At 40.5% G+C, this 13,435-nt stretch overlaps 1 protein-coding gene across 2 annotated transcripts in view; it reads left to right on the forward strand.

The window, feature by feature from the left end:
* Window positions 1-13,435, forward strand: part of macrod2 (mono-ADP ribosylhydrolase 2) — a 392,696-nt gene that overhangs the window by 294,701 nt on the left and 84,560 nt on the right. For both annotated transcript variants that reach the window (XM_035663177.1, XM_035663179.1), the window contains exon 7: window positions 4,975-5,005. In XM_035663177.1, coding sequence (XP_035519070.1) covers window positions 4,975-5,005 — 31 coding nt within the window. The remainder of the gene's footprint in view (window positions 1-4,974; window positions 5,006-13,435) is intronic.

A 13,435-nucleotide genomic window follows, 5' to 3' on the forward strand; every position in this document is an offset into this window, starting at 1 on the left:
GCAGGACCCTAGAGAAGAACAGGAATGTTCTGTTCTGGTTTATTCATAACAACAACACAGATTCTCCATCACAAGATAGGAACGGTGCATGCAAACAGCTTATCCTTAATAAGCTGTTTTCCAGAGTATCATGGCCAGTACACTACTCCCTGCGTGTAAACATAGCCAGTGATGCTGAGTCCTTAATGGACACTCAGATATTATTGTGATAATAGTTACACTTGATCACAGCAGATATAAAAACGGTGGTGGGACTCGGGCCATTAGGTTCCAGGTTTTTCACCCTCTGCATTTCTCCATCCTCCATTTAGCATAATGACACTCAAACAATCAGCACTAACATTAGAATATGGAGTGTGGTATTATGCAGAATAAAAGGGTGTTAATGTGTCATATTTGAATATCCTGATCTGTAACCGTGGCATGCTCTTCCCAGCAGCAGCAGGTAGCTGATTCAGACCAGGCATGACCTACATGCTTAAAGAATTACAGCAGTCAACAAAGAGGATTCTCTTGGATTCATGTTCTGATACTCTGAAGTAAGCCCACACTGTGGCAACAGTGGTGAATAATAACATACTTGTGGTCGCATTTGCACAAGGTCTCCCCTTGCTGCTGTGATTTATAAGCATAGCTTCCATCTGCAAACAGGCTAGGAGGCTTCAAGCTACGGGGGCAGCACCCTGGGTCCAATGCTATTTACTCAGCCAGCCGAGACGAGGTGCTCCCCGGGTAGGATCCTGCAGTCACAGTGCCCGTGCATGGTATTCTTACCTTTACCTGTCGGCTCATGGCAACTCTGCAGTGCCTGCAGCATGGGAAGGTGACAGCTACAGCAGGGTAGCCGCATTTTGCCACAGGTTGAGCCATCTTTACTGTGTCATTTCCTGCTGCTTAACAAATGACTGAAAGCTGCAGGCAATCATGCTCTCAGTGGAATAACAGTGACTTAGTTTTATGAGTAGTCTTTGCAAAACTCTAGTCACACTTTGAAGTCAATGAATCATTGTTTTAATAAGTGTCAGTTTAAAAAAACTTAAATGCCTTGTGTAAATATTGTAGTAAGGGCATGTGAATGATAATTCACATTAATGTAACAAAAGTATAGTTCTTCCAACAATAATCACTGTAGCCACTTTGTGCTGTTCTTAATATACTGTGAGCTGAATAAGTGTGCAGAGATGCTGAGAGGAAAGGTGCTCCACTTTAAAGTGATGTGATAGATTAGGGAGGAGCCCCAGCAACAGAATAATTTCCCTGGTGACCAATTTCTGAACACTCCCTAAGCAAAGAAAATCAGCAACAAGCCAACATGTCAGGCACAGCCTCATGCCAGGGTGCAGGGGAACATGCTGACTCACTTCTAATGAGCATCTAGAGATAGAAATAATAACCTAAACCAGGAATCATAGGTCATGACTGCTTATATACCACTGACTGTCCTAATTAACACTGGACCTTATACAGTGTAAGCAGATGTACAGGCCTGTACGCTAACAACTATCAAAATAGCTTCTACGGTGGCCCAGTGTTGATGGGAAAGAATAAGAATAATAGGCTATGCTTGTAGTGTTGCACACTGTGGCTGTTTCAGAAATCTCGCTGTTTGTTGCATTCAGCTGTAGTATTCTTGGCTTACATGCTGTTGTTACAAATTGTAAGACACTGGGAACCATTTGTTTTCAGTCTAAAGCTATTTGATAATGAACAGTTCCTTTAGGACTGACCATCACCACTCATCCACTTGAATGTAGATAATTGCATTACTAAAGCAGGCACTTCTGCAGTAAACAGGTACTGATGTTCTTCCCTTTCTTACATTTCCATTAAAAGTTTTATTTAACAGCTAAAGCTTTTAATGGTTTTAACAAAACTTGAAGCTTATGAACCATATTGAGCATGTTGGCATTTACAGATATTGATTATCAGTAATATTTATAATCTGCGGACACCTTAATCTAATTTATTGCTGGTTGTGTGGCAGATTTATGAATGAAAAGGAGATGCACCTGCCAAAATGCTCTCTAGGCTTTACAGTTTTATTGGATATATACTTCTCTTCACTTTTTGCTATAACAGTCCTTTAAACAAGTAAGTGACGTCTGCACGTGCCACAACGGTGTCAGATCTTTACAGCGTCCTGTTAAGTGATTACCCAATGCATTTTCACGCCACACGGATCTATACGCTTTAATGGATCACCCAGGGAACTAATAAAAAGATTTTAATTGATTATGCTGATAGTATGTCTTTGCCACAGCCTGTGATTGTGTTAAGGTTTAGTTGCAGCCGGAGCAGAAGTTCAAGTTGAAGAGACTGACATCTCGGCCTTTCAGCTGAGAGAGGATAACAAGGCTTCTGGCTCAGGATCAGTTTGGCAGCAGACACTGGCTGGAAGCATTGACAGGAAATAATGCTCATCTTGTCTGAAGATAAAATTCATTTTACTTCTTCCTTATTATTACACAGCTTCAAATAGATTCCTCCTCCTAAAGTAAATCTCGATTCCTGTTCATATTGACTGGTGCCAAATGTAAAACTGGCATCATTTAGAGAGTGGCTAAAAGTATTGAAATTTTCACTGGTCTAAATGTCAAGATGTTGCCAATGAGTATACAGATTATAAGTACACCTATAAGGAAGCACATTTAATTTGTTGTGCCGTTGTTTGTACATCCTTTGGGGATTTCAAATACAGATTTGTTTAAATTTGACATCCAAATTTGCACATAGTTATTATTTCTCTCTGGTTCTGTCCCTCCGTTGGATTTTTGACCATTTGAGTGTTCTCAATCTCAATATGCCTCAGTGTGTGCCGTGAGCAGAGTTTGGCACAGGACTAAAAATGGCCATGCTTTTCCACGCTTCATCATCTGTGGTTTGTGTCAGACCCAGACAGTCATCTGGAAAGGTCAACGATTCGGTAAAAGATTTAAATCATCCCACAGAAGAAAGATTCACCTTGACAGGTGGAACCTGAAAACTGGTAAATAAGAATACAAACAGAGGCTCATTCCTCCTGGCTTAAAGCAAGGACAAATAGACTATTGCATTTCAAAGCAGGAGTCACAGGTTGTGATGCTTCATAGAGTCTTTTTAATCAATTATATCAATATGTGAATTATGTGTATGTCTTCTTTTAGTTGAGAAGATGCACAAGATTAGAACACGACTACTTGTTTGTATAATCATCATACAAGGAGACGTGTATTTGCTATCTTTCAGATCTATTAATTGTGTTTTTAGTTCTAAAATGAAGTGATCTTGGCAAGGCTGCGAGCAACAGCATGTTTCTAAATACAACTTGACAGGGTCAGTGTGGCAAAACAAACTGTTGGGTTTTGGCACTGGGAGAATTTGACATATGGGTGTTTTTCTTTGATGAATCTCTGTAGAGTTTTGTTGTTCTAAATTCATCCAGTTGTGAGCTGCTAGTGGAAATGTTTTCCTTTTTTTCTCCATTTGTCATCTTATTATATTAATGTTGTGGCCACGCCTTTTGATGAATGCAGGAACTAAAGCACGTATTCAGCTGCTTTTGAGGACAAATGGGACCTTTGAAAAAATCTCTCTTTACTGTTTATTAATATACTTAAAAAGATGAATGTGAAATAGGAAAGCTTATAGCGAGGCCTATGTATCATAATATATTTGCTCACAGAAGTAAAGAATAATGAAACTATTTTCAGCTATAAAGCCATGCTTGAATAATATGTCTGCTGCAAAGTGCTACAAAGCAAGAACTATTACAAGGTGGTTACTTTTTATAATCTTTTTGGAAAAGACAGCCATAAATATATGCACGTTTTTGCTCTTTAGCTTATGAAAATATTCATAATACATATTCTGATTCTCTGCATGTCTGTTTTGTTTTGTCCCTACACTTAAGTGGTTGGTGGGATAGTATTGATTCCTCCTATTGATCAAAATGTGACAACAATGACTTTATGATTTTGTTTTTAGTTTTCTCATTATTTCAATCAAATGGACTGAAAAGCCTCTTGCTGTGATGTTTGTTTCAACTTTACACAGAATTAAATCTGCCTAATCTATCCAGCTCTCTAAATGCATTAAATTAAAGACATGTATCAATAGGCTCAAAGTTTATATGTGAGGCAGCCTCAGTTTCTGGGTAAGTGCCATAAACATCTGTGGAAGAGGGGCTGTGTGTAAGTTTTGGCTGTAGGCGACAGACAGGATCAATCGACCTCATTTGGATATTCATGTGCTGAAGATTATTAAGCAGCAAGCTGTGTGTGTACCTATGAATTCACATGAGTCTGATCCACTGTTCCCTCAAGCAACATATGCAAACTACATCTGTTATGGACATTAAGTATGGCCATTGAGTACTAATAGGCTGTCACGATCATTGGTGCAACAGTACATGATAGAATATTGCCTTTATAGCACAGCAGGGTGATCATGATAATCCATTTAATATGTACTGTGTATGTGAATAGGAGTCCACAATGAATTTGATTTGGTTTTTTGGAAAAGAAATGTGTACCGTATAAGTGTGTGTTTGTGCATGGGAGCTGGAGTGTGGTTTACAGTTCTGCATTAGTATTGCAAGGATTTGGGCAAATGCTACTGTAAATTGCTCCTCTTGGGAATGAACAAGTGAAGCAGTAGAGGTAAACAACAAACACAAAGGTAAACAGTAGGCGGTCTTACAATGGCTACAGTTTAATGCGGATGATGTAATCATGCAATATTTACTATTTAATTCTGCTGCTGTAGTTTTTATCATACCTTGTTAAATCGAAAATAAAAAGTACATACAGTGTGTTTTACTATGAAAGGAATAAAAAAAGCTAAGTGGATTTCAATATCTTGGGTGGAAAAGATTTTATCTCAGTTGTAGTTTATTTAGTGTTTAATGAGATTGATAAAAGTAACTGTTCTTTTGTCCCCATTTATGTGAACGTGTTTTGACTTTTATTTCTCTTTCTCTTGTCTTTTTCTATACAGGCCTTCCCATGTATCTCCACAGGCATCTATGGTAAGCTTAATCTCTCTTATTTTGTTTAATTGACTTTTATTTTATCCGTACACATTTCCATCTGCCCACATGAACACTCTCATTATTCAAATACTATATGAATACTATATAACTATATAAAGCTTTGTCTTTGAAGAATAATACACTATGTCGAAACATACCAACAAGTTTACCTTACACCATGTTGCACAAAGGCACATAAGGTGAGCAAGATGTAGACCCTGTGCAATGCTTGTGCTCCCTCATGGGACCAGGCCTGATATGCAGCAAGGCACCACTGGCAAAGAGCTCATTAGACTTAAACAAAGTCACATTGGAAACATGCCAAACTTTTTGATGTAAATAGGCTTTGAAGTTATGATGTCAAAAGATGTAAGATGCAGAGAAACTACTGGAGTTTATATTTTGTTGCATAGTACATTCCCTCTGCTGAGAAGAAATAATAATTTTCTCACTATTCTGACATATTATGTATGCCATCCATTGAATTGGCACAAATGCTCTAATAATCCCAGTGGGTGCCATATATGTAAGGATTAATTAACATGCTAATTTACATTTGCTGTCACTAACAACAAGTCTGAAGCAATGTGGTTCTATAAAAGCAGTCACAACTCTGGTAAATTTGAATCATTTCAAATTACCAAGATGCCTATTTTGTGCTAGTGCTTTTGCCATTGTTTAAAGGCCAATATGAGCCAGTAACTGCAATCTGTACTTATTTGGGCAGTCATCTTGTGAGGTTTGTTTGGTGCTGTGATCACTCTTTATGATCATATAACAGCCAATGAAAGGGAGATATTGAGAAAAGGTTCCCATAGACATGCTCAAGGATGATAATGCTTCTGGGACCAATGTAAAACAAATTTGTTTAAACACCAAAGTGAACTCGCAAACCGTCCATGGTCTCTCCAGTCACCAGAACTCAACATTAATCCTTAGTGGGTTTACTGTACATCTCCCTGTCACTAAAAGAGCTGGAAGCTTTCCTTGAGAAATAATGGTGTGATCTACCTCTGAAAACATGTCAGGAGAGAAAACCAACAATTAACAAGGCCCTAATTGTATTCAGATGCCATCAGACATAATATTTTGTGATATCCTACATTTGTGTAATTGTGTTGAGGTTTTGTTCAAAACAAATTTGACAACCTTTTTTAAAAAAATATAATACTTTTTACTAATTTTTTGCATCACCGCATGTTTTCAATTTAGCAAGGTACTTTCTAACACCGATGGTGTAAATGAGCACAGCCACAGTTGAGTTACTTGAATGCACTGCTGCTAATTAAGACCTGACGCTGTGCTGTTTAACTGTACATACAGACATTTGTAATTGAACTGAAAAATGCAAGTGAAGCGTCAACCATCAGTGATTTTTATGAGATTTTGTTTTTCAAATATCATGCATTCAGACAATATCCCGCTGAAGGATGTGTCTTCCTTAGGGTGCAAAACAACTGTTCTATTGCCGAGCATAATATATTGGTTAAAGAAACCAATAAACAAAAAATGCAGTACTCTTCCCCTTTCAGATAAAAAAGTGGTTATTGATTAATATCACTTATAATGTGACTGAGTTAAGAACATAGAAGCACTTAAACCTTAATACTGGCAGTATGTAAAAATAGATATGCCACATGGTGTCTGGTGTGAAAATTCATGTGTATATAGGTGTAAGTTTTACTCATTTGTAACTGTGTATACAGAATTTAAGAAGTACAGTAATTTATCAGCCACAGTAAAACACCACAAAACACCTCTTTGCACACATGCCAATTACTCACTACTTTACATCTGTTTTTCCTCTATAGCGTCATAACAAAGTCATGCAATTTCCATCCAAAGCCATCACTCCTCCTCCTTTATCAACCCTGTATTCTGACTAACTGGCAGCTGTCGCAAAGTTGCACACTGAAATAATGATTATAGGGCCTGACAAGTAATTTCCCTTAAACAAGTTATTTACTTTCGTCACCAGTTTCTAACAAAAAGCCTCTACTACATTATAAAAATCCACAGTGCTGATCTGTTCTGATTTCATTGCGATTAGAGATGAAGCTGATAAACACCCACTGGATTTAAAAAAAACAAAACTAAAAACCATACAGCTGCAGGTCTATACATAAATGCCCAGTCTGCACAGTTAAACTGTAATGCATGTGCTTGGGTACGAGATAGTTCAAGTGGTCAAGCTTTCTGATATACAGCCTAGCATACACTTGTTAGTATGTGTAAATAGAGCCTTGGTGCTTATAAATCACTAGGTGTTTATAATTATATCTTGCTGCATAGAGCTCATACCTCTTGGGATATTGAACATTTTCCACCCATCACTTCTGCGATTCGCAGTTTACTGCACAACAGGTCCTCATCATTTCCTCTCACCCTCTCTCTGCAATAATGTCTGTTTTCTGCCACCTGTCTATGCACGCATCTCAAAGTGGTTATTACTGAAGTGTTAATGATAAAAAAAAGGCTAAAGTTGTCATTTATTTTCCATTCCCCAAACCCCCACACTTTTTCTTTCTCTTGCTGGTTATTTTACTGCAAATGTTATAGCCAGTGATGATAAGTTCAGCAGTGATTTCTGTAAAATCATTCCCTCTTCTCCTTCTCTATTTTCCTGTCTTGCATAGGACATTCCTACAGCACATTCAGCATTAATCTGAATGTGCTTTATGTTAGTCGTTTGTGCCTTAATAATTGCTGCAAATCCTCCGTAAACCTGTTAGTGTCTGACTCATTAGTGTCTTACTCGTTAGTGACTTAACAACTGTAGCTAATCCTCAGTAAATTAATTGAAATGATGGACAGTACAAAAATCAAAATTATTGCTTTTAAAGCATAAAAGTACATTTGAGTTTGTGACAGTGAGGACACTTTTACAGGTTGAATAAAATAAATAAAGAATGTCAGTAAATTGATACATAAAGGTCTATATTCAAAATGGATACGTGGCATTTTGGAGTAAAACAGCTTTATTGTAGTGACACAAACTCAGGCCAAAATGCATGCTGGAGGGAGAGGGTCACTGTACTGTACACTGCTGTCGAGGGCACTGCTTATCGCTCGTCACTGTGGTTCCAAGTGCTGCATTGCCAGTAGGAGCCCATCATAGCACTCCACCAGCAGCCGCTCACATCAAAGGGGTAGGCTGTGCAGAGCCAAGCATGCCGGGCAGGGGGGGAATTAAACAGCCTATTCAATAAATAAACAGCTTAGCGCTTCCCATAACTATATCTCCATAGAACAATGCAGCTGATTAAGACTGAAGATCTTCACACAGCAGAGGGCAAATAGAGGAGGGACTTTTAAAGGAACTAGAGTATAGTACAGTGCTGTGATGTTATTCTTTAAGACTCCTCCCTGTGCCCCCTGAGAACTGCCATGTTCTAAAAGAGGCCCTGCTCTCTTGTCAGGCTTTTTGACATTTTCTGTACATTTAAGATAACCTTTAAGGTCAACTTCCATTTCAGCAATGTAAACAAAAGCTTTTTAGTGTGAAAGGCCCATCTTCCCAATCGTCCTCTTTTCTCTCTGTCTGTCTTGCTGTGTGTGTCTTTTTCTATCTCTCTGTCTCTGTAGAATAAACATAGATATAGCCATAGTTTTATATATGTGTACACGGTCATGCACCCAGGCACTAAACTCATGCACATGTGCTTGACCCATTTTCACACTTGAATTGTAGTAGAAAAACAAATCCTGTGCCTCCAACATTGTGACAGAGAGGAATCAGGAACAAGTTATCCAAGGCCTTTGTGGTGAGAAAAACAGATTTGTCAGGAAAGCTAATGCTAATTGACACTCTCTTTCACGCCTCCATATTCCAGGAGACTCAGTCACCATTGACAGATGATGGCAGAACAGGGAGGTTGGGTGTAGCAGGGGTGCGCAGGGGGTACCTTAGATGCTTGGAAAGAAAAATGAGGGCTCACACTGCGCTGACAGTCCAATCCCTCAGTCCGGCCCATTAGCCACAACAGAATTTCTGCACGGATAGTGTGTCGGAGGTACCACCCATAAACAAACTGGTGCCCACCGTGGGCCACGAGGTCACCCAGCATGATAGAGGTTATTAAGTGCTGCTCCTGTTGGTACATCAATCACAGCCGTGCGACCCGGGTTTAAATGGATTATTCCTTCCAAGGAGGAGACACCTCTCAATGTCTCACAAGATCAGTGCCAAGAGTCCAACTACCTAGACTTAGAGAGGTCATTTCTGTTTTTGTATCCCTTTCTCTCCTGTCTTCCCTCTGATACATTCTTGTGTCTCTTGTAGTCCTTTCTCTCCCTCACACATCTTTCTTACACATAGACACGCATATCCGTGCTCACACAGAAGCAGGGGTATTTGCTCAAGCAAAGCACATACATAAAAATCCCATTTTAAGATGCATTGTGGACAATTTAGCCTTGTAGAGATCGCATCTTAGCTGGCACTGAAAGAGCACTTTTGAACAGCCTTGTAATGAGCCGTACAGTTTAGGAGGCATCTGCTAAGATCAATCTTAGCGGACGGCTCAGTGGCACAATGCGAAAGCAAGGACATGAACATTAAGTCTACTTCTAACCTGACAGATTCCATCGCACACATGCATTTATAACCCTATCAAAACAGAAACCCACTTCTATTCACAAATATGTTCCTGTTTACTACTCACCCTCCACCTTTGGCTCATCTGTCTCTGTGACTGATCTGAGGATTGTTGACAGAGGAGTTTTAGCTCTGACTGGTGGCGGTGGGAGATATGCGGATGTAATCCACCCAAGCTCTACTGGTATGTCCATGCTGCCATTCTACTGTACTGTCCAGATCAAAGGTGTCAAGCAGCTAAGAATTTTTTCCTCTCGCCAGCATCATGCTCTGACTCTCTTCATCCCTGCCTAGGATTAGGAAGGTTAGAGACATTCATGGCACCTTATCTCTCGGCAGCGATGGCTTGCTGCTAGCTTGCCAGAGATGGCCTGGGCGAGTTCCCCCTTCTCTTAAAACCCAGGGTTTACTACAGGGAGCTTAGCCCAGCTGGGTTGGGAATTTCAAGGTACATAGGAGCAACGTGCTGTATCAGTGGGTAGCAGAGTGTGTGCTCAGAGGGAACAGGAGCTTCGTAGTTCATTTAACTGAGTCACACAGTGTGCATTGTACTCAACACTAGCCTTGCTCTACCATTTTCATGGATGATAAGCCAAATGTAAAAATACTTCCCACCCACAGGACAATAGATTTAGGCCTTTGAGAAACTTGGTTGAGCATTAAACTTTTGCATATCATACACTCTTCGGAATGTTTTTAAAAAGTGAAATGTCAGTTGTTAATTTTAGCATGTAGGACAAAGCATGGCATCACCTATATGGAATGTATCCAAGGAAGGTCATCATCTGTTGTGCCACAGAGGCTGCTCTCTTTCTTCCTACCTCTTTTTCTGCCTGTCTTCCTCACACAGCACCCTCCCATCCCTCTTTGTCTCTGTCTCCTTCTGTGGGCTGCAAAGTCGGTCATGGTCACAGCCCTGCCGTGTCCCAGTGTTAGTGTAGAGAGGAGCTCCGGGCCATTTGACACCCACGCTTTGGCGTCTAGAGTCCTGGGGCGGTACTCTGTCCTCCACCCCGGGTCACCTCACCTCTCCTCTGGGCCCTGATGGGGTGACAACCCTCTTCCTCCCCTCCCTTTCCAGATGAACACACAGGACTACTGCCCTCAACTAGAGCAGCCCTCAACTGTGCTGCACTTAATGATTTCCTTCCACTCCCAAACCACAATCAGCTAATCTACTTTGTATTATCTTGTGCTGATTCCACCCAAACCTGGCTGTTTTAAAATAAATAAATAAAATAAAATAGAAAAGCGCTTAACATTTTTTTATAAAAATGTGTCTTCGTCATCCCCACAGTCAGAGTCCTGCTCAGAGGCGCTGTAAATCTCCTCGGTACTGTTTCCCCTGTCTTCAATCTGGTCTCCATCAGTCTCAGAGGCTGTGTTTGGTCCCGGTCTGGCCATGTTCACTGGGAAGCTGCTGAGTCCGGTCCCGTTGTCCGTGGCTAACTAAGCTAACTAGCTACTGGCAGTTACAGTTAGCAGCAGTTAGCGTTCACCCTGCTGAAAGCTGCCCTCTATTTGTTTGGTATATAGTTCGACAGGTGGCCAATTCTTGCATATAGCCCCTTTTTAAAGACTTTTTACAAAGTAAATATCTTACAAAGATAAACATTGGTATTTATGTTATTGTTGTTGTTGGGGTTTTTTTCTGTAGCGGCTTTCCCATGTTTACCACCATTTCAACACCTGTGGTGAATTTACGAGTGCCAGGTACCTCAGCCTCAGGCTATATGATGCTTCAAGGTAGACAGCTCATCAAAATGAATGTCGAGTGTTGAGACGTGAACCTGACCAACTACCACTGAGGTAAAGCGGTGGGACCAACAATACAATTCTTGCCTCAAGGGAAGAAAAGCTGTACTTTGTATTTTTTAAGAATTCAGTCAGCATGTGTTTATCAAACCTAGGCCACATAGCCTTACAAAAAATCTGTATGTTCTCACAAAAAAGCAACACTAGAAATTATAAAGCCCTAAAATAACAGCGGGTTGTGGTATCTTTGTTACATTATAAGCTCACTCAGGAAAAACAAAACTGGTGTGGTCTGCAGTATGTGCCTCCAGCCTACCCATATATTTACAAATAAATAATGGGAATGTATCATAGCACAGACATGTGTTCAACTTGTTGATTCACCTCTATCTGCTTTATCAGGTGATGCAGCTACTTCTCACTCCTTCTCACCAGAGAAAAACACCTTAGCTACACAATTTCTTGTGAAAGTTAACTCTGTAAATTTAGGATATGAAAGACTTGCCATGCTGGCAAAAGAGAGAGCAATGGCTTGCTTGTTCTTAAAGCAAAAATTCCCCCTAAGGCAGAGTGCACATTTATATTATTTCCCTTATGTTCCAGTTCAGTGGATATTTTTGAACATGAACTTTTCTTTCCAACTTTCAGAGTCAAGACCGAGTTGTCTGTGATGTAAACTGAGAGCTGTTTCATTATGAACTGAATCACTAAATGTATTTTTGAGCTTTAACATCCAAAGCAGTGGCTTTCATCTGTTTTTTTTTTTTTTGTATAAAATACATAAAACCATAATTCTCAGAAGTCACCCAGGGTCCTGTAGAAGTGATCATAAAGGTGTTTTACATATGCCTAAGAGAGGGGCCAGAGACTCTGTCTTTTGGTTGCATCAGAGATAAGAGTGGGCTCTCTTTTTCTTCATGTTAACAAAGGTCCTACATGCTGAAGATCATAGGAATAAAATATTTGAATTCTGTTTTAAGATGAATCTTCCCCTTTGGCGTAGCACACTGGGCTGACGTGGAGACATGGATGAAAATGTACCTTTCATTTAAAAGGAAATTTAACCAAGTCATCTTTCTCATAGTTTGATCATTCTTTTTAATTGTTGCTTAACATTAGTCAAAGAGATGAAATGGTTGGAAGAACACTAACTTAAAAGACCTGCCCTGCAGTCTTCTCAGGTCAGATTCAGTGATTATCTAACTTCATTCTCCCTGGTCCAAATTTGTTGTGGTCACTGAACCCATAACTACCATTGCCGTCAACATCACTGGATGTATTATGCAAATGTTATGTAAGTGCGCTGTGCCACCGTAACTCTTTGTTCACATAGCACGTGCCATAGTCTCTCTCCCCCTCTCTGGCTGGATGCTGTGCTCTGCTTGGTGATGAAGTAGAGGAGCCTTCAGCAGAAATAACACTGCACCACCTGAGTCCTCATCAGCGGCGCTGCGCTGCACATATCCCATCAGTGCGCCTCACTAAGACAAATCTCCCTGAGCCGGCCATATTCCCAGCATAGGAGAGAGACGAGCCGAACCAAGCAGCGCAGGGACCCTGGAGGGCCCACCATCACTGCGCCTGACGCCAGCTCTCCACCTCCTGACAGATTAGCTTTCACTGAACCCTCCACACAGCAAATGGAGCAAAAGAGAATGAGAAGGAGGTGTTGAGTGGAGATGGTGTAGAAGTAAAACACTGAACTTTTTCATTTTGTGTGCACTTGAGCATATAAAAGCGTCGGCTCACTCAATCCTTTTCTGAACATCATTTTTAACACCTGTAAGTGGATTTTGTCAACTGTACTACCCACAATGACTCCCGTGGCCAAGAGAGGTGACGAAAGTGATGATTGAGGCCATCTGATTTTCATTATATAAGCATACTTGGTCAAGCTGACAGGGACAAAGAGGCAAAGAGAGTTGAGCTGAGGAGAGGTAAAGGTAGTAAATACTGTGAAGGAGACAAATGATGAGAGAGAGCTGCCGATACACTCAAACTGCTGCTGTTGACCTTGGGCCGTTGATGTTGCTGCCGAGTGGACTTCTTCTGACAGGCTGCCCCCAGCTGCGATG

Source organism: Morone saxatilis, unplaced genomic scaffold, assembly GCF_004916995.1.
Source record: "Morone saxatilis isolate NCDOM2014 unplaced genomic scaffold, NCSU_SB_2.0 Contig19, whole genome shotgun sequence".
NCBI lineage: Eukaryota > Metazoa > Chordata > Actinopteri > Moronidae > Morone > Morone saxatilis.